This window comes from Alosa alosa, chromosome 10 (assembly GCF_017589495.1).
Source record: "Alosa alosa isolate M-15738 ecotype Scorff River chromosome 10, AALO_Geno_1.1, whole genome shotgun sequence".
Lineage (NCBI taxonomy): Eukaryota > Metazoa > Chordata > Actinopteri > Clupeiformes > Clupeidae > Alosa > Alosa alosa.
In genome coordinates, this window is record NC_063198.1 from 14,360,868 (window position 1) to 14,383,428 (window position 22,561).

Consider the following 22,561-nt stretch of genomic DNA (forward strand, 5'->3'; position numbering starts at 1 on the left):
ACATATTTCAGAAGGTTCCATTTTCTGCTAACAAAAGATTTTTGTGTATATACGTTGAAATAATAGTGTATCTTAAAAAATGAAATGTGCCATTTTGTGCTAACATATGTTATTTTTAAGACTTTTTTTGGTAACACTTTATTTTAATGTGTCGCTGTTACAGTGTACTTACCTAATTAGGTATTGTGGTACAACATGTGTAACATGTACTATCAGGTACTATCATTGTACTTGCATTATGTATTTGTGAGTACCTACATATAGTTGTTACATTGTAATACTGAGTGCTTTTACAAAACTTTGCCAATTTGCCTACATTTTCATCAGAGGCAAAGAGCTCACCTGAGACCTGCTGGATGGGGTAAATCGGGTCATGATAGATTTGATATACAAAGCATGCTTAGCTCCAGTCAAGGCCTCATTGTCTTCAGTGTACATGTAACAGCTGTGCTGCTACAACCTTGTCACTTTCAGTGAATATGATCAAAAAAATCTTGCCAACTGCAGCTTTAAAGGTGCGATTTGTAGGATTGTTACCGAACGTTCTGTAGGCCAAAATCAAAACACTGGTGAACGTTCTCAAGACCACCAGACGCGAGCCTCTTCTGGGTTGCCAGATGTAATGAAGACTTAGCTAACGTTAGTTGACCTGCAGCTGCTTTAACGTTTCTCCAACCATGACCCAGCTACACATTACGGAAACAGTAAACACAAAAAATACCTAGCGATGCAGATTAAGTTTAGCCTAGGCTACCTCTGCGTCATGATATTCTTTGTTTGACGAAGACGTCACCATCTCAGGAAGCTCCTCCAATCTCCTCTTAATTTGTTTCTTTTTTTAATTTTGGAAATTTGCCTGCCTCTCGTAGGCGTTCATGACTACAATTGACAGCAAGTTGACAGTTGGCCTTTGCTAATTTGGCGACACAAATAGGAGGACACGCCAGCCCATTATTAATACGTTATTCAAGAATTAATCGTTCAAAACATGAACGAAAATCCCCAAGAGATTCCGCCCCGTAACTCATTTTTTTTCATGGGTTTTACGGGTTAGAGTAATGTTGTCAAAAAGCCATTACTTCAATTCATCGTGTTTCCTTACTCTCTGACAACATATGGTGATCATTTTTGGAATGGTTACAGTTTATTTTCCATTATTTCCTACATATTGGTCCTTTAATAAACAATTTATTATTTATGTCATATATTGAGGTACATTGATACATACATACATTTCAGATGCTTACCCTGATTGTAAAACTATACCCAGCACAGCAGCTCTTTTCACATGATAAAAGCACCTTGGAATATAACCTTGTGCAGTTTTAAAATTCAAAACCATTGTCATAACTAAGCATGTACCTGATATATCCACTAATTTGTCAAATAGCCTAGTATGCCCTACACAAATCCACATTCTGTTTGCAGCCTTTGAAGCATTTAAAACTTAAATGATTATGAATGAAATTATGTTTTCATCTTAAGTTCTGTTTGTCCTCAATAGCTTCTAAACAAAAGTGCATTACATTGATGGCAAGGCTTTCTATATTGTTCAGCTTTTCTTCATCATATTGCAAATATGAATGTTTTCTCTTACCTCCTCCGTTTTTGTAACACAAGTATGGAAACCTCCACACATTACCCAAGCCAATGATCTGGCCGGCTACTGCTAGGAGAAATTCCATTTTGTTGGCCCATTGGCCCCGCACTAGTTGGTTGGATGAAGGTTGGGCCAAGTTTCCATCCTGGCAGGCCAATTTGCACTTTGCACTTTCACACTCAAGCTGCTTTTCCATGGACCTGCATATACAGAGATAATTTTATCCTTAGCAACGACAAAATATGACAAATTCTGATGATGCAATTGAAGTACCTGGAATGACCATAGCTAGCCTGGCTAGCGCCACCACTTCTCAATGAGACGTGGTCTGGGAACCAAACGTTCATTGTCTCGTATTTGAAAAAAATACCCAGATCCGTTTATTGGGTGCCACGGATGTCTATCAAATGCGTCTGTGCATAGCTCATCATCGTCTTGCTTTCCCCCCTGTTCTGTGATTGGTTCCCTATCTGAGGCAAAAATTAGGGCGGTAGTTTCCAGGCTGCCTTAGCAGTGTGAATCAAATCGCGCGCAAGGCAGCATGGGAACACCCAGGCTAGACCATAGCAAGAACAAAAAGCCCAGCTTTAATCACATTGCATCACTCGATAGAAACACAGACTACTGCCAATTGTGGTTCTCCATATCTCTATGACTTTAACCCACTGAGTGCATAAGTGCATATTTAATGAGATAGGGCCTCATTTGCATATTTAAACATTAAAATTGAAAAAAAACAAAACATGCATGCAATTTTTTTCTCATCTTAACATAAGTAATCAATTGAGAAAGTTTTATGGTGATAGCTATAATTTACACATTTTACCCTATTCACGCTTTAATGATCTTATTATGCTAATTATGCTAATTGCTCTGGGCGCAACTTTTAGCAACCAAGTTGAAATCCATCCACTAGGCCTATAGATGACATTTCTAGATAGATAGATAGATAGATAGATAGATAGATAGATAGATAGATAGATATACTTTATTGATCCCTAGGGGAAATTCAATGTGACAGTAGCATACAAACACACACATTCAATAACAGCAGAAAAAGTAATTAAAAGTATATAATATAAAAAAACACAACTAAGCAATAAGGACTGTAGAAGATAAAAAAATATACAAAATATACAAAATACAAATTATACTAAATAAAACTTAATCAAAATCAATTCTAAAAAACAGTATCCACATAGTGGGTGAATAATCAATCAGGTGCGCTTGCAATGACTGAAGCAGGGACTGAGCCTGTGGTTCTCAGTGCATAAGGTAAGGTAAGGTGGTCTGTGTGAATGAGTGTCATGGTGATGGTGCAAATGAGTAAGTCAAACAGTGCAACAGTGCAAGAATAAAGTCTATATTAAGAAAGGTATGTGGCATGGAGGGAGGGGTTGTGCATATGTGCTAATACAGCACGCAAACAGTGAGGCAGAAGACAAATGTAAAGTGACTAGTGGACAGACTTTCAAGACATTGGAGGTGGCGAAGAGGCAGACAGACTATGCAGAGAAGTCTATTTCTCCTCTTCCCCTAAGTGATGCATGCATGATTCATGCACTATGCTTCTGCCCTACGTTAGTTCATATCCTCATCGTTCTTTAGCTGTAAGGCCCAACTGTCTAGCTAAATCCCAAATAAGTGCAAGATATGCCTGTCTATTTCAGTGAAATCAGTACTCATATAGCATCTTGTTTCCCAGCTTCTCATATAGACCCATGTGAACCATATTTATAACTTTTTGTTAGTGAAAGACTTTGAGACTGTAAGTGAGTAGGCCTATGGCCGTCTATGGGAAACATGAATATATAATTCTTAATGGATCATCATCATTTGATAGAGCCATTTCTCATCTTTAAACTGAAAGAGACTTGACACTTTTCATTAGATTTTTAGTTTTTCTTTGTTATTTGAAATGTTTCTCAAATTGCCCTTTTCTCTTAGAATTCCCAGGAATCTGGGGCATTGTTGTAGAATTCCACTGGGGTCTAGAGGGTTAATTAATTAGAATATATTTAAACATTCAAATATTGAAACATTATACCTAGCCTACATCACTTCAGGCAAATGCAAAACTATGTCTCTGATTTAGGCTAAATCATTTCCCAATTGAAAAATAGGCTATATGCTGTCACTATCTGACATAAAGTATGTGTCATGGCCATTTCTGTTTTTTGTTAAGTTCACTTCGACCTGTGATTTGAATACGCCTACCTAGGCACAGGTGCAGCTATTTTAGGTCACGCCCGCCGCTCTAATTTAGTTGGAAAGTAATGTCAGGCGGCGTGGCATGGTTTTGGCGAGATAAAAAGATTTTACCACACTTAATGCAAGCATTTTGGATAATGGAAAACCTTTGTTGGAACCTCATGTAAAGAAAACCTTTGGACTTTTTTGTTGGAATAAACCGAACCACCTTTTTTGGAAACTTGTGTTTGTGCGTAAACTTGAAGCTGAATCCACGTCACCCACGGCCTTTAGTTTGGAACTTTGGAAAATAGGAAAAGGCCGATACATTAAGTAAAATCTTTTTTCGTTCGGACATTGAACTTGGAAGACATTGAATTGAATTGGATTATCAGTTGGAACTTTTCTGTTGGATTACCGGAAGTTGGAAGCCGAATCGAGAAGACGTAGATACCTAGTAGTAGCCTTGGTAATATCAGTCCGCCGCTGAGATGCAAAATGACTACTACCAACTTCAGGGAACAAAGTATAACTATTGCAACGCGATGCGAGGGTAGTTGTATTTCTTACACTATTCTATCAACACAGACATTTACATTGATTGTCTGGAATTTGCCTCGAGTGTCCTTTGGAGTAGGTAAGACTGTTTTTAGTGGCAGGCTAGCACATACCATTGACTTGCGCTAGCCTAGCACCTGCGAACTCTGCAATTAGAACGACTGGATGAAACGTGTTGAAAACGGTCTCCACTGATAAATATCACACTTACTTACTTGGAAATGAGGTCCTATGTCCAAACTCCTGAACCACCCCTTTAACAGGATAACGACAGTCCTGCGACTGTGAACAACAAGAAAGGTGGCTATGGCGAACGAAGAGCGGTTGTTTGAATCGGCGTTGGCGTCAACTTTAGCGCTGGCCTATTGCATGCCTAGGCAGTTTGAAAGACAATTCTCTGCCCGCCCCTTGGATTAAGCGAGGTGAATGGTTCAATTCCAGACTATACATTTCAATGATATAGGATGGCTCGCCAGGCTATGCAGAAGGAGCAGGAAGAGGAAGATTTGGGAAATGAGCAGGAGAAGCAGGAAGATTTGGTAAAGGAAAGGGAAGTTTTAAGTTTAATTAAGAAGCGAAGTGGAAAACTCGGCGCTCAAGCGGAATGAAATTCACACTTTGATCGATAATGGAGAGAATACCACTGTCATTGAAGATCACATGAAAGTTTACAATCGTTTTCTGGAGGAGTTTATGGATGTACAAGTGGCTGTGCAAAGTTTATTGAATGAGGATGAGAGAGAATCTGACCACACTGACTGGTATGAGAGAATTTATTGATGACATAGAAGTGTGGCTAAAACAAGACGCCTCGCAGGATGCCGCTAATAATGTAAACGCTGTAGAAAATGTGCGTCATGCTGCATCTCGCAAAAGTGATGACGTAGAGCCCCACGATAGCGTCTCACAGACTGCAAAACCTGCACGCCCCAGTAGCAAAGAAGCAGCGAGCAAGGCCTCTAGTTCATCCTCTGCCAGTAGAAAAAGTAAAACCTCTTCTGAGATGGCAATTCAGGCCGAGCTGGAACGCGTAACTCTGCAAGTGCAGGCTGACGCGTTACAAGAAAAACACACGCTTGAACTTGAAGAAGCCCAATTAAACGCAGTAATGAAAGCCAAAAGAAACGCTGTCTGTTAAAACTAATTTGGCCATCGCAAAGGCGAAATCACAGGTGTTTAAAGAACAAGAAGAAACACAAAAATTGAAAAGTCTAGCGTCCTCTAGAGCCTCTACATCCACACAATTCATACCGCCTGGACCAGCTAAGAAACAGACAAAATTGTCACCCGCTCCTGTTCTGTTGTCAACTGTTGGACCTACTACGTCAGTTGCTCCCCCCATACATGCAAAAAGCAAAGCAAAAACCCGTCATCTACAGCAAAGTGCAGACAGTAATAATGACCAACCTGATTTGGCTGAAGCAATGCGCGGGCAAAATGAGATCACTGCAATGCTGATTAAGCAGCAGAGACAGTCACTTTTACCACCCATACAAATACCAGTTTTTGATGGTGATCCCCTGCAATTCAGATCCTTTATCAAAGCATTTGAACAAGGCATTGAGAGCAAGACAGATGATATGCAGGATAAGCTTTATTATTTAGAGCAATTCACATCTGGGCAGCCCAGAAAACTGGTGCAGAGCTGCATGCATATGAGCCCAAAAACTGCATTTGGAGAGGCTAAAAAACAATTGGAGTGGAACTTTGGAGTGAAAGTTACAGCTGCATTACTGAACAAGGCATTGGATTGGCCAGTCCTGAAAGCAGATGACAGTGTAGGTGTAGCATTAAGATCATACACATTTTTCCTAAGAACCAGTTATAACACAATGGAGGATGCTGGATATTTGGATGAAATGGAAAACTCCTCACACATGAAGGTCTTCGTCTCCAAGCTGCCGTTCAGAATGCGTGAGGCCTGGAGGATGAAAGTGTGCAGCTTCAGAGAGGAGCAAAAACAAAGAGTGAAATTCAAAAACTTACTGGACTTCCTGGAAAAGCAAGTGAGAGCTGCAATGGATCCTGTCTTCTGTGAAAGTCAAAATTCAAGAGCAAAAGCCACAACACCACCAACCCCCAAGTCAACTGGAGAAGCCAAAGGCAACAGCTTCGCCACCTCTATTGCTCAGGTGCCACACCAGAGTGACATGCCCAGCGCTGGAAATGCAGGTGAAATTCAGTGCTTGTTTTGCAATGACGGCCACATACTTGACAAGTGCACAACATTCAAAAAGAAACCAAACAAAGAAAAAATTAAGTTTTTACAGAACAAAGGTGTGTGCTTTGGATGCTTAACACAAGGTCACTTAAGCAAGAACTGTCAAGAAAGGCTGACATGCCGCACCTGCAGTAAGAACCATCCAACAGTTCTGCACATCGAACCAAAACCTCAGAACACCCCAGCTGACCATGAAAAACAAACGGTCTCCATCGCACTTGTGTCCTTGGACTCTGAAGGTGATACTGGGGCCGGTTCTAAAGAATGCTCGCTGTCTGTTCTACCTGTCAAAGTCAAACTAAACAAAAGCACAAAAGTAATTGAAACATACGCTTTTTTTTGGACCCAGGCAGCTCAGCTACATTTTGTCCTGGGTCATTAATGAACGCACCTGGACAAAAAATGGACATACTGCTGAAGACGATGGGACAGGAGAAGTATGTGAGTAGTCATAAGATCTCTGGCTTGGAAGTAGCTGCTTTAAATGACAACAAATTCTTGAGACTGCCAGATGTGTACACTCAAAAGTCAATCCCTGTCACGAAAGACGGTCTTTTTGTGCTTTTGACAACATTCCCAAAGAAGAAGACCTCAAAAAATGGCCTTACTTACAAGAAGTGGAACTGACGCCCATCAATGCAAGTATTGGACTGCTGATTGGTGCAAATGCACCTAAAGCACTGGAACCATGGAAAATAGTCAACAGTGAAGGTAATGGACCCTACACTGTCCAGACTTGTCTTGGATGGGTCATCAACGGCCCACTTGGACAAGAAGATAGCGACGCCAGTGATGCAGCTTCTGTACAGGTGAATCGCATCTCATTAGGAAAACTGGAAGAAATGTTGATTAAGCAGTATAATCAGGATTTTGTCGAACAGCACTGTGATGAACACGCTGAAATGTCTGTGGAGGACAAACGGTTTATGGAAATAATGTCAAGCTCAGCAAAACTTACCAATGGTCATTACTACCTGAAACTGCCATTCCGTGACTCCAATATAGTGATGCCCAACAACAAACAAGTCGCCCAGCAGAGGGCGCAACACCTGCTGAAAAAGTTCAAAAGGGACCAGTCATTCTTTGAGGAATACAAAGGATTCATGCAAGATGTTAGAGCAGAGGGATACGCTGAGATCATACCTCAATCAGCTGAGCCATGAAGAAGGTAAAGTCTGGTTCTTGCCGCATCATGGAGTCTACCACCCCCGCAAGAAAACATTACGCGTGGTGTTCGACTGTGCCTCATTTTTTGCTGGAACATCCCTGATCAAACAGCTCCTCCAAGGCCCTGACTTGACAAACACCTTGTTAGGTGTGCTCATCCGCTTTCGTCAGGGTCCAATAGCACTAATGACTGACATCAAAGGAATGTTTCATCAAGTCAGAGTGGCTGAGGAACACGTGAATTACTTTCTGTGGTGGCCTAACGGTGACCTAACCAAAGACCTTGCTGAGCACAGAATGTTAGTCCACATCTTCGGAGCAGTGTCCTCCCCCAGCTGTGCTACATACGCTCTGCTAAAAACTGCTGAGGATAATGCACATCTGTATCCAGAGGAGGCCATTAGCACCATCAGAAAGAATTTCTATGTCGATGATGCCCTCAAGTCAGTTCATTCAGTCGAACAAGCCACCTCTCTCTCCCAGCAACTCACTGAGGTATGTGCTAAAGGAGGGTTCAAGCTCAATAAGTGGATATGCAGTGACCGCTCTGTTCTCTCTAAGATCCCCGAAGCAGATCGAGCCAGTGGAGTGAAAACACTTGACCTAAGCAGAGACCAGCTACCTATGGAAAAAGCCCTAGGCGTCCAGTGGGATGTTGAACAAGACTCCTTCACCTTCAGCATTCTAAACAAGCTCAAGCCACTGACAAGACGTGGAATACTGTCAAGTGTGAGCTCCATTTACGATCCACTAGGGTTCTTAAGCCCTGATGATACTCCCCGCAAAGCAGATTCTGCAGCAGCTGTGCAAGTTGAAGCTGGCGTGGGATGAGGCAATACCACCAGAGATGGCACATCTTGAGCATGGCAAAGGTGGGTGGATGATTTGATTCTGTTACACTCATTCAGTGTCAGAAGATGCTTCACACCTAGTGAATTTGGAAATGTAGAAATAGCACAGCTGCATCACTTTTGTGATGCCAGCGAAGTTGGAACTAACAGCGAGAAGGAAGTGTGTGTTGCTTTTGTTATAGGCAAAGCAAGGGTGGCTCCACTCAAGCACGTCACCATATTTTTTTGTTTACAGATTGAAAACCATTTTTAAATGCACTTGAGTATGAACTTTAATTGCAAAAAAAAAACACAAAAAAAGAAAAGCGGAAAAAAGAGGAATGTTTGAAATCTGAATTGTAAATACTGTATGTACATATGTAAATAGCATTGTATGTAAGCTTACATTTATCGCTGTACTTGTAATGGCCATTCACTTGTATATAGATTTGTAATTACTTGTCGTTGAAGAATTAGGAGCCGGAATGTCATGGCCAGCCCATTTCTGTTTTTTGTTAAGTTCACTTCGACCTGTGATTTGAATACGCCTACCTAGGCACAGGTGCAGCTATTTTAGGTCACGCCCGCCGCTCTAATTTAGTTGGAAAGTAATGTCGGGCGGCGTGGCATGGTTTTGGCGAGATAAAAAGATTTTACCACACTTAATGCAAGCATTTTGGATAATGGAAAACCTTTGTTGGAACCTCATGTAAAGAAAACCTTTGGACTTTTTTGTTGGAATAAACCGAACCATCTTTTTTGGAAACTTGTGTTTGTGCGTAAACTTGAAGCTGAATCCATGTCACCCACGGCCTTTAGTTTGGGAAAAAAAGGCAGATACAGTATGCATGCATGTAACATGCTATCTGACATATGGGACCACTGGAGTAGGTAAGACTGTTTTTAGTGGCAGGCTAGCACATACCGTTGACTTGCGCTAGCCTAGCACCTGCGAACTCTGCAATTAGAACGACTGGATGAAACGTGTTGAAAACGGCCTGGCCTAGTGTATACTGTAGGCTATTATTTAGCGTGTAGGCCTAGGCTTTTTTCCTTATCAAAAGTGAGGGGGACGATTGCCGCCTCCTCAAAACTGCGGGTGTCATGTCCCCTGTATCCCCCGTGCCAACGGCGCACCTGCTCTTTCTAGACTAGGCAGGATTTTGGAAAATGTGCTTATTTAAAGTTCCGAAGGCAAATCATGTTCATTTTTGGCATACAACATTTTTAGGGGTTTTGAAGGGTGCTGAATTCAAATCTACTGTATGCCAGGCTCAAAAATGTCCCATAATGCCTCAAAATGGAGAAATCCAACATGGCCGCCGCCAGGTCAAAATCGAATTAACTCACTTATCTTTTGGACTGTACAAGGTAAAAACCTGAATGTAATGTGCTTTTATAGGTTTTCACATATAGGGAATTCAATGCCATACTTAGATTTAAGATCAAGACTAAATAAAATGCTTGAAATTAATGTACATGGTTAAAATTGTTGTCTCGGATAATGAATAATTCATGAAAAAAGAGTACCATGAAACAGGTTGATGGCTTTCTGAAGAATTTACTTGAAACATGTTTAGAAGCAAGGTTGATTACCATATTTTAACTATCTATTTATATTATATATCTTATATATCTGTATTTTAATTATTTATTTAGTATTTGAAGAAAATGCTTGAAACTCTTAAGCTAAATGCCTATGTTTAAAACTACTACCACTAAGTAGTAAGTTGCCTACTAATGAAATATTGTACCTGAGCCTTAGGGCTTTGTTGTTTGTCGTCACACCATAAATCACTTTTGGAAACCAAAAGAGAAATGCTGCATTCATTCTAGACATTTCATTTGTGTGCAACTGATGTACACATTAAAGTACATCTAATGGATTATTTTTTTCAGTGAATGCTGTCATCACTGCAAAACTTGGCTGCTGTAATGAGCCTGAAATACAAAATGTTTAGCTTTGTGTACACTTTTCTGTTTACTACATAACCCAAAGTGTGTTATTTCAAAGTTTTGAGTTTTGATTCTACAATGTAAAAATATAGTCAGAATAAGAAAGACCCATTAAAGAGTAGGTGTTGCCAGACATTTGACCAGTAGTGTACATTTAGATAAGGGGAGACAGGGGCTGGTTGGAACAGGGGCAGGTTGAGACACTTTACACGTTAATATCCAGGCTACTAGAGGGAGCTGCAACAAAGTTCCAACACTAAACTGACGGCCTTATTGAGTAGAGTAAACTCATGTATGTAACTGGTCTCCAGGTCATCAAAACTTAGAATATTTTTGACACTACAAAATTAAAAAGTTGTTCTCACCTAAAGGTGTGTGCTTCACCTCACTGTGTGTTCACTGTGTGCTGAGTGTGTTTCACTAATTCACGGATTGGGATAAATGCAGAGACCAAATTTCCCCTCATGGGATCAAAAGAGTATATATACTTATACTTATGTTTACTTACTCACATGTTGGGCTACTTGTATCGTCTAAAGTTTAACAACATGACAGAAAAACAAACTTTTGATTAAAGAACACAGTGTCATCCATTATCACTTATCATGAACACATCAAAAGCGGTCATGGTAGAACTGTTAATAAATACTTAATGGTTGAACTGTAAAAGATCCATAAGTTGACAGTGTTATGAACTATCATAGTGAATTTTACAGTAAAACCATCAAATTACCACAAATAAATTAATGAGAATAGCTGCACTCTTTTTATGGAAGCCTTAGCTATGTAGCTATGACACCATGTGTGCAGGAAGACCACTCAATTTAGCTCTATTCTCAGGGTCCCTGGCTCTATATAGTATAATAGCACCTGCCAAGGTTAGAAAGACTTCAGTAAACCTAAAACACCATGGAGGAATATCATAACAGTAGCAAATCAGAAGAGAGAATGTAGGAAAGCTGAACGTAAATGGAGAAACACTAAGCTTCAAATTAACTATATGACATCTTCAAAAAGAGACTCCACATTTATAACTCTGAGTTATGTATAGGGCCAGGCATTCTTTATTAATTGTAACATTATTAACACATTAATAACTCCTGTGCTCTTTTTGCCATTGTTGATAAGTTAACAAATTCCCCAACAGAGCTACCTCAAGATTTCAAGTCAACAAAAATGTTTAATGACTTTGGTTCTTTTTTTCCATCAAAAAAATGAAAATATTAGAGTTCACCACAGGCCTAGACAAAATGTAGCCTCCTTATCTGAATTTACTGCTATGATGGCCAAACCCTTGAAAAAAACTGTACTGCAACTTAGTTCATCTACAGTACCTGCTGTCTTGACGCTCTGCCTACAAACTTCTTTAAAAGTGTTGGCATTTGAGCTTGTGCAAATTGTGAACCATTCTCAGCTCAGGCATTTTCCCAGCAGTATTAAGGACTGCAGTTATAAAACCTCTCCTGTTGTGTTTGCGGTCAAATGTGACCGATTGACAATTCTTTTCTCTCAAAAATATTGTTACCTTATTCTGACTACCATGAGGCGCCATGACTTAATACAGGGCATCTGAACACACAAAAGAATTTTTTGATAATTTTCATGACAATATAAGTGTTTTATTTAACACCCATGTGTATTCCCAGTCTCAAATATGACCGGCCATTATAAATGAATGGGTGACAAAATGGTCAGTGTATAAAATTGAATCCAGACACATACTTATTGATTAGATGGACTGTATGTGTGCTTCTGTACATTAAAACACCCCACTCCCCCTCTTTGCTTCTATGCCAGCCCCCACTGGAACCTTTCCCCAATAGAATCTTCCCCTTTCTGACTTGCATGAGCTCAGGTCAATGAGGCCTACAGGCCATAAATAGCAAATGGAAGTTCAATAGGTTATATCTATAGAACACACATTCATACAAAGGTCTATCACAACATTAGATGATAATATATGTGCTACTATGGATTTATAACAAATGCTGAGATATCATGTGTAACAGAGTTAAAAATGTAGTGTATTGTTATATATGATTTTCGCCAAAGTAAAACAGCCTTGTTTAATAGTTGTGAATGGGAGCCACCCTTGGCCATATGGTGTACTGCAGATCTGCTGCGTGTAGTCTTGTGTTGCTTCCCTACCCGATCAGAGTAGCCGTATGCTTTTGATCTAGTAGGTTCACTGTACAAAGCACTCCACCCAGTATATCAGTTTTCTATTGATGTTTAAGTTGATAACTTCGATGTTTCCCAGGTGTTATACTATTTTACATGCACTGTAAGGATTGTACTGCATTTAGCATGTTTTGACAAAAAGTTTGTTAATGTTTTCCTTTTGACTATAAGTTTCTCCATACTGGTAACTAGCCATAAACTCCGCTAGCCATGTCCATGCTCTTAATGTCTTATCTAGCATGCATGGGTTGAACTGCGTAGTTAAACATGTATTGGAAATAATATTACTCTGCGTCTCTCATGTGTGTAGTATAGCTTCAATATATGTATGAGACAACAGTGAATGTTAAGCGAAGTTATCGAGAACGTAATTAGCTGTAATTCCATGTGTGTGAACTTCTGTCTGGCGTGCCTTGCTTGCTAGCAAGCGAAAGTGTACAATGGAATGTTTACGTAGTAGTAACGCAATACATGATGTATATGTTGCTTGTGCAGATGCTGTACGTGGTACACGTTGTTTAATGTGATTTCCTGTATTCTGGTGCATTTTGGGGATGGCCAATACTAAATTCAATCAGATTCATAGCCTACATCCTGATTTGTTGATATTGAGGCAATCATTCCATGCAAAGGCTTGGGCTTCAGGGCCCCCTGACCTCTTGGGCCCCTGGGCCTGGTAGGCCCGTGCAGTAATCCATCCCTGACCGTAGCACCTTCACTAAATTTAAGCAGACATTCTCTTATGTTTCGAAGTGCATTTGGGGGCAGTTTATTAGCTTTTAGGCCTATAAGGGGAAAATTCCGAGGATCAAGGCATGCTAGATCGGCAATTGCCCGTGCTGAAGGAAGTAGACGCATTCGGTTTTGAAATTCCCAGAAGTCATTGCTTCATGTAGCCTAACTTTTGTAAACCAATAATAAAATAAAAGATACAGGCAGCATATTTATTGTATTCCAATTTCAAAAATGCACTTTTAAATCATTTGATTGAATAAGGTTATAAAAGAATGTAGACTGATGTAAATATTCACCATGATGATGTAAATAAAGGGTCACCATGACTGTAGTGTAGAGACTCATGTCTGGTAAATACTGATCAGTTTCCAACTATGAAGGAGGAAAAGGGAGTTAGAGATAAATGGCTTATTCGAAGCCATGTAACACTATTAATGCTTGATAGTGGGCCGAGAGATATTGTAAAATCTTTACGATAAATGGGCCGCGCAAACCCGACAAACATGCCGGCCCAAACGGCCCACGAGGGGCCGCGGCCCTTCTGGCATTCTGACCGTCCAGGGGGTCGTTTCTAGAAGTTAGCAACGACGTTGCTCAACCACCATGGTACGACGCAACTTGCGACCAAACAACGACACTGTTACACCTGTTTCCAGAAAGCATCGTACCTGTGTTGCAATTCGCTACCTTCGACGTTCGAACACCATAGTTCCAACAACGTTGTTGATGATGCAGCGATACATATCATTGGTGGAAACAGTGGCAACGTGTAATATCCCACCCCCTAGAAATGTTCTGTCACGGCCTATGTCGGCATGTTTCTAATCTAAACCGAGTGATTAATGCTGGTATTGTCATTGCCATCAGCCAAAACCTAAACCTATTGCAAGCATATAAACAGTTAACTTAAGCAGACCAATATGAGTCATTATTTGTGTTAAATATCTAGGTGTTGGAAAAAATATATAGCCTGGACAAATATCTGGGTATCCCATAGCTTATCAACTGTCTCGTGGCTTAACGGCAGCGCGTTGGTGCACTCTTGCGCCGGCCGAGTTCGTGATCCTATCTCTTCTTTTCATCTCTGAGTAAGAGTAGGCCTACGAGACACAACAATAGGTTTTGACCATACATATTTATGTATATAGTTACTCTACATCGAGAGACCATAGGTACAATACATCAGTCAAAAACAATTGAATCTACGTGTCACACTAGTTCACCTGCAGGTAGCGAGAAGCAAGAGGAAAATCTCACATCAGAAAATCGAACCTACAACGTTGGGATAATAAGTCATCTGCTTTAGCCACTACACCATTTGTCATTGCTGATGCAGGGTCTGTGAAGATTATAATACTAAAAGCAAGGCAATACTTGAATTAACGTAAATAGCAAGAATGAGCCAAGTAGGGGAGTCAGTGTCTTAATCAAAATTAAGCTACAGGATAGATCAATCATTGAGTCACGAGATAAACATCCACTTCACAAATTTTGGTTAGGCGGTTGTGATTTTTGGTTAGGCGCTCCGGACACCAACAGGAACTACCAAGGAACGACACAAGTGCGACTGTCTAGGGGCAGTAGTTCAAACGACCAAACTTTGCGTCCTTGTTTGCGATTGAGAGTTCGAACTACCCTTTCTAGAAACACCAAATCCAAGAACGATGGAGCGTACTACCAAGGTTGCGACGCAAGTTAGCAAACGATGCTTTCTAGAAACGACCCCCAGTCCGTCACTGGCTGTAACACATGCCAAAGCTGTTTTGTCATTCAAAATAGGGTATTGGTCTTCACAACTGAACGAAAATGCCCCCCCCCCCCCTTTACAATATATAAAAAATGTCCAGTCATGTGTTACCAATATAATAACTGTAATTAAATTAAATCGGTTAGTGTTCTTTCATCATGGTCATGCGATTATTGAGGGCAAACTTTTTTACCATTATGAGTGCACCATCCGTGTACTTGGAGCGCACTTTGTTGTCATAATTATCAGTGTGAATGCACGCATGTGAATGAATACACAGTGCTAGTGACTAACCAAAGGATTTACATATTATTATTGTGTATGAAAAATATTACATTAAAAAGGGAAAATGGTTGTACTTTTTTTTGTTTTGATTTTTGAAACAGATTCAACAGGTTTTGATTTTAAAAAGCAAGTAGTTCTCTACTTCAACTCAATTAACATTTTGTTTCATCTTCATCTTTCACTTGTATTGGAGTAATATAAGGTGTATCTGTACTTTCACTTAAGTAAAGGAATTGCGGGCTACTTTGTTCACCTCTGCTATTGGTTTTACCAAAAATATTTGGCAGTATTTTTAAACTACAAAAATATACACCTTTAAAGTATTTTGACACAAGATACAAAGCCATTTTCTTCAACAAAAATAAAATACAAATGACAAAATACTATTTTGTATTTGAAATAATTATTTTGAATCAGATATACTGGCTGCAGCAAGTCGACCTAGGAAGCACAATTTTTGTGTGTTTTGTTATGTCAATTTTGATCCAGTTTGACCGCTTTGCTATGTTGCCCACCCAAATGTAGTAGCCTAGGCTAAAACCAGCCCTGGGCCCCGTTTCCCGATAACGATGGAGACACGCACTTACGAGGGTTTTCTACGATTCATCTTACAATCGTTCGTTTGGTTTTTCCAACTGATTCCCGAACATGCTCGACATTGTGAACGTGCGTGCCCCTTAAGACGCTCTTAAGGGGAGCTGTCCATGTCAATAGTTCTGAAATGTCCTCTAATTTGATGGTGATGTCAGGTGACTGCACGTCACAGCTAGGCCTACCGTTTCAACTTCGGATCTACAAGTTAATTCACACCAATACGAAAATAGAAAAACTTTGTCAAGCATCCGAAGTAGGCTATATACCACACACAGACATATATAGTAATTATTTAAGATTAGATTGTTGCACCTTTTATGTCTGTGTCACTTAAGAAGACGTTTGAAGATAAGAAAGAGGTCGAGTAAGGAATAAAAGTAACAACCCAGCGAGCGAACAATTCACTCAGTGGAACAGGATAAAACCGAATGTTAACATTAAGGTTAACAGCGTTAGCCAACACAGTTAGCTTTTACCAAACAGGTACCAGTATGGGAGACAATACAATATACACTCAAATTAAATCATCAGCTATGTCCCAGCTAGCCGAGGATGCGACTTCGGCGGAGGATGTTGCTGCAGTCAGCCTGCACACCTCAACAGCAGCAGCGGGTAGTTGGCGGTTGACACTCCGGTGGGCTCAGCACCGGAGGCAAAACGCAGTCGTCCTTAGGAGGTCTGGCTCCGGTGGGCCCAGCACCAGAGGCAAAACGCAGTCGTCCCTGGGAGGTCTGGCTCCGGTGGGCCCAGCACCGAAGCACAAATCAAGTCCGTCTCCGAAGGAGAATGCAACAGGAGCTAGCAAGTCAGCTACCCAGGTCAAGATAGCTTCAGCTACAAAATAGCACTGACAAATAGCTAGCGGAAAGTCTGACCAGCACTTGACCGGTAACTTAAAATTGAAGGAGTAAACAAATACGATGCGCCGATGTTACGGAGTAAGTGGGCCTATGAACTTGTCCAATGGTCTCCACAAACTACAGACAGCAAAGTATCCTCTCTCTCCAGTGCAAACTCAGACCGGGACTGATAAGCCTTCTCCTCTCTGAGGAGATGGAACCTTCACATTACCCGCGATTTCGCGGGCATAAACAAATAACAACTAGATGTACCGCAGAGCGGTACAAAATATGACGCCGCCCAGTCCAGCACATTTTTTCCACAAAAATAAATCACGCTGAAAGGCCTATATGATTCTAACTGTCTCACTAAATTGCATTATCCACACTCAATTCTCACTGGTATTTGCTAGACAACAAGTACCAAAACATGATTTGTTCATAGATTTCACATGTAAAATTCATTTTATACAACCCCACCCCCATCTTGCCTGTTCATAATTCTGAGAAATTCTTTGAATTGTGTGCATGTGTGATGTACACGTTTATGTTTATGTGTGTGGGTGTGTGTGTGTGTGTGTGTGCTTGCTTGTGTGTTTGCCTGCGTATGTGTGTTTGTGCATGTGCATGCATGCGTACATATGTCTACTGTGTGAGTATGTGTCATAATGATGATTACTGTGAATGTATGTGTGTGCGTGTGTATCTGTTTATGCACATGTGTGCACATGGAATGGGTTAACATGACCCCTGGAGGCAAACATACGGAAAAAATTGGTCATCCTAGGCCATCCTCAAGATATTCACAGAAAACTGTGTCTGCCCTACCCTCCTTTCGGGGGGTCCAGTACAGCGGGGGGGTCTACAGATCAAAACGAAAAACTATGGTTCCATGCTATCCATGTGGGGTTACATGCCCACCAAGTTTTCAGGTACCCCGGTCTTTCAGTGTCCCGGGAACTTTGTTGGTGTACGGTCACTAAATGTACACATAAATTATTTTATTGTAAGGCCCCCCATGAACGAAAGTATGGCATGCATTCGGAGGGTATCATAATGATCCTACACTTTCAATTTCGTGCAGTTTTGACCATGTCAGCCAGAGATATTGTGATGAAAACACCTAATTTTTTGCTTTTTAATTTTTAACTAGGTGGCGCTATACATGAAATAAGTGGTAATGGGATGGGTTGACATGCCCCTTAAGACCAACATACAAAAAAAAAAAGGGGGGGTCTCCTAGGCCCTACGGTTCTCGAGATATTCACAGAAAACTGTCTCCGGCCACCTACAGGCCAGTTGGTGTATAGTAACATAAATTAATTTATTGTGTGGCCCCCCATGAACGGAATTCCACAAAACTTGGCGTGCATACAGAGGGTGTCATAATGATCCTACACTTCCAATTTCGTGCAGTTTTGACTATGTTAGGTCACAGATACCTTCAATTACAACACCTCATTTTTACTTTTTTGTGTTTAACTAGGTGGCGCTATACATGAAATGAGTGGTTATGGAATGGGTTGACATGGCCCCTTGAGATCAACATACAAAAAAATGGTCCTCCTAAACCTTACGGTTCTTGAGATATTCACAGAAAACTGTGTCTGCCCTACCCTCCTTTCGGGGGGTGCAGTCCAGCGGGGGGGCTACAGATCAAAACGAAAAACGATGGTTCCATGCTATCCATATGGGGTTACATCCCCACCAAGTTTCATCTACCCCGGTCTTTCAGTGTCCCGGAAATCCTTGACACTGCGCGGCGGTCATAAATAATGATTGAGTAAAAAATTCAAATAAAAGCAAACAAACAAAGACATTTGATTGGTGCACATATATAGAATGTTGTGAATCACAGAAGCAAGTAAATTACACAGCATTCTGGTACATGGAGTAAATTCATACAGAAACAAAAAAGGACATTACAAGGTTATTAAGCATACTGAAATGTCAATTTTACAGGTGCTTACACAAATATATCGCTAAGATAGGCCAGCTTCGTCAAGAAATGTTCATTAGTGAACGTGCTTGCAGATTCAAACATGTGCTCTTCCTCCAAGAAGAGGCAACTCGGATCTCACAGCTGCCTCGCTGTGAAAGATGAGCCTACAGCCTTTTGGTCAGCTCCCATCTCCTTGCAAAGTGCGGAGAATAGACGCGCTTTTAAGGGCCGGGTCGATGAAATTCACCACTCTCACAACCTCGTTCAAAATCTCATTCAGGTCGGGACTAACTAAGCTGCCTTGACACGAGCGCTTCCCTATGAATAACACAGTGCGTCCATTGCACATCGGGTGCTACCTGGGCCTAGGCTACAGATAAAAAAATAAATAAAAAAAACTCCTGTTTTCACGTCAGTTCGCGCCCCACCAGGCATGTCTCCCCGACCCAGTAGTGGGTCGCGACCCACAGTTTGAGAAGCGCTGACCTAGCTCGAGTTGCTGCAGCCATAGATATATACTGTATAATAAACACTAGATGTCTTATGGCGGAGTCTCTAACGGCATCACCGGTGGCCATCTTGTCACAGGCAAGCTTTCTGGGGGGCTCTGTGGTACCTGATGTAAGGTATATCTCTTCTTCTACTAAAGGCAGAACAATGCCCCCAGGCTATAACAATGACACCTTCAGGTACCTGTCATTACAGTGCACCATTAAAACACAATGTTATGAGTTAGCGAGCTGACTGAGGCAAGATGGCTGTGAGGTGCGGACGGACACCGACCTCCATTGGCCAGCAGCGCGGAGAGACATCTAGCCTTTATTATATATCTATGGCTGCAGCCAGCAGCTAAGGCTGCCATGTTAATGATCCCAGCGTGTAGCTGCAGCAACTCAAGGAGGAGGAAGTTTAGGCTACTTATACTGAAAAAAAATAATTGAAGCATTCAATATTTATTTCCACCATATATTTATTTTATCTGAATATTTTAACTTCCAAATTCAATGTCAAAATGAATGTTAGACAAAATATAAAGTTTGACTGACTGAATTTTGTATACAAAACATAGTGAAGACTGTCTAAGGTCACTCTCACTCTCCCTTGCTAAAGAGCAAAATGGTTTAGTCCGCCTGCGCGATTCATAAGGTAGCCTAGGCCTATCTTTTGTTTATTTAGTTGAGCAGTCTAGTAGCCTAGGCTAGTAGACCGCTAATTGTGCTGCTGGTGCAATGTCTTTCTCCAAGAAAGCCAAGTCAGGTTACCAAAAGCAAAGGCCAAAACAGGAAAAAGAGAGAGATCAAAATGAGGGGATAGGATACTGTGCGTAGTTGGGAATGTATGGTAGGCCAATTTGGTGTGAATACTCCTAGGAAAACTTAGATCATCTACATGCTGTCTTGATGCTCTGCCTAAACTTCTTTAAAAGTGTTTTCAGCTGTTTGGCATTTGAGCTTTTGCAAATTGTGAACCGTTCTCACCTCAGGCATTTTCCTAGCAGCACTTAAGACTGCAGTTACCAAACCTCTCCTGTTGTGTTTGCTGTCAAATGTGACCGATTGACAATTATTTTCTCTCAAAAATATTGTTACCTTATTCTGACTACCACGAGGCGCCATGACTTAACACAGGGCATCTGAACACACAAAACAATTTTTGATCATTTTTATGACAATTTGAGTGTGTTATTTAACACCCATGTCTATTCTCAGTCTCAAATATGACCGGCCATTATAAATGAATGGGTGAGAAAATGGTCAGTGTATAAAATTGAGTCCAGACACATACTTATTGATTAGATAGACTGTATGTGTGCTTCTGTACATTAAAACACACAAATAAACACACCCTCACTCCCCCTCTTTGCTTCTATGCAATGGAACCTTTCCCCAATAGAATCTTCCCCTTTCATGAGCTCAGGTCAATGAGGCCTACAGGCCATAAATAGCAAATGGAAGTTCAATAGGTTATATCTATAGAACACACTTTCATACAAAGGTCTATCACAACATTAGATGATAATATATGTTCTACTATGGATTTATAACAAGTTATAATGCAGCGGTCATTTTTGACCGGGAACACAAAACTAGTAAACATGAAACGAACAAAACAGGAGGGTTAAAAAAATAAACCTTATTAATTATTTATTTACAGGCCTATTTCAAGCCTCCCCTTTATAGACAAGGTTATTGAAAAAGTAGTTTTCAACTAAATCAATAAATACTTATAAATATGAATAGCTTATATGACAACCCCCAGTCAGGCTTTCCTCAACATCATGCTCAAGCAGCCCTAGTCAAGGTCGTAAATGGCATTCACCTGAATGCAGACTCTTAATACGATACAAACATTTAATACAATCAAGTCCTACGTAGTAGACAAGGACTACTTTGTTTCTATCAGCACCTATGTATCAGAGAAAACCACCATGCCATATAGGGTTCCACAGGGATCTGTTATTGGGCCCCTTAACCTGTACCTGTTTAAGCACAATCTGATATCACCAAGTAACTAACAGGCCTGGATCAATGACGAAGTTGTTTGCCCTGGATTAACATTACAACCAACCAATCAGTGGCATGTTTTGATTATGATTAAAGTGCGACGTGGAGGTAAAAAAAAAAAGGCTCCCGCCAATTTTAAATTTCAGAGCTACGTTGCCATCGCAGAGAAGTGGATTCTTCACAATCGTGCTAACAGGTAAGATAGCCTACTTCCAAGAGTTTTTAGTACAAATTTGGGGGGCATGGGTTGTATTTGTAATGGGGGAAAGTGACTCCGACATTATATTTGATGGCAAAACGATAATAGTTTTCAAAACCATTATAGAAACAAGCTAATAAAGACTAGCATGACCAGGTAGTGTGCTAGCAGTTATTAAGTTTGAAAAGGCTGAGCTACCAAGTGTGATATTGATAAGAAATAAAATATCAGTGACCAGTTATATCTTTTAACAAGATGGAATGTCTGTCATTAGGTTATAACCACTTCAATTCTATGGGAAACAGGCTACCTAGGATCACCAGCTAGTGCGCTAGCAGACGTGTGGTGGTAGCCTATGAACTAGCCTAAAGGTAGCTTAGCCTACTACTAAAATGTTCAAGCCAAGCCAGTGTGGATCTGACATTTTTTGCGTAACTAACATACATTACAGACAAAACTCCAGCAACTTATATGCAATGCTACAATTAGCTGCAAGTCTCCTGCCTGGCATTAAAGTAGTGGTATTGGGGGGCAATTTATTTTTTACAGACAGAAATATCACACCTTAATTGATAGTCCAGGACCATTACAAAGTCTAATTAATTCTGTGGTGTTGAAAAATGTTAGCCCAGGGCCATCACAGACTGACATTCATTCTGGACTGTTGAATATTGTCAGTCCAGGGCCACTATAATGTCACATCCATCCTGTTTTGTTATTAAGTGTTAGTCCAGGACAATCACAGAGTTGCATTCATCCTATGCCATCATTAAATGTTAATCCAGGACTACCATAGTATCACATTCATCCTGGACTGTTGTTTATTGTTAGTCCAGGAGAATCACACCCTCACAGTTATATTCTGTGCTGTCGTCAAGTGTTAATCCAGGACCACCATAGCATCACATTCATCCTGGACTGTTGTTCATTGTTAGTTCAGGACCACTACCAAGTCACATCAATCCTGTTTTGTTATTAAGTGTTAATCCAGGACCATCACAGAGTTGCATTCA

General features: G+C 40.6%; 1 protein-coding gene across 3 annotated transcripts in view; it reads right to left on the reverse strand.

Annotated features, from left to right (window-relative positions):
* LOC125301894 (sodium- and chloride-dependent GABA transporter 2-like) overlaps positions 1 to 22,561 on the reverse strand; it is a 50,423-nt gene that overhangs the window by 13,784 nt on the left and 14,078 nt on the right. For all 3 annotated transcript variants that reach the window (XM_048254734.1, XM_048254733.1, XM_048254732.1), the window contains exon 2: positions 1,598 to 1,800. In XM_048254734.1, coding sequence (XP_048110691.1) covers positions 1,598 to 1,800 — 203 coding nt within the window. The remainder of the gene's footprint in view (positions 1 to 1,597; positions 1,801 to 22,561) is intronic.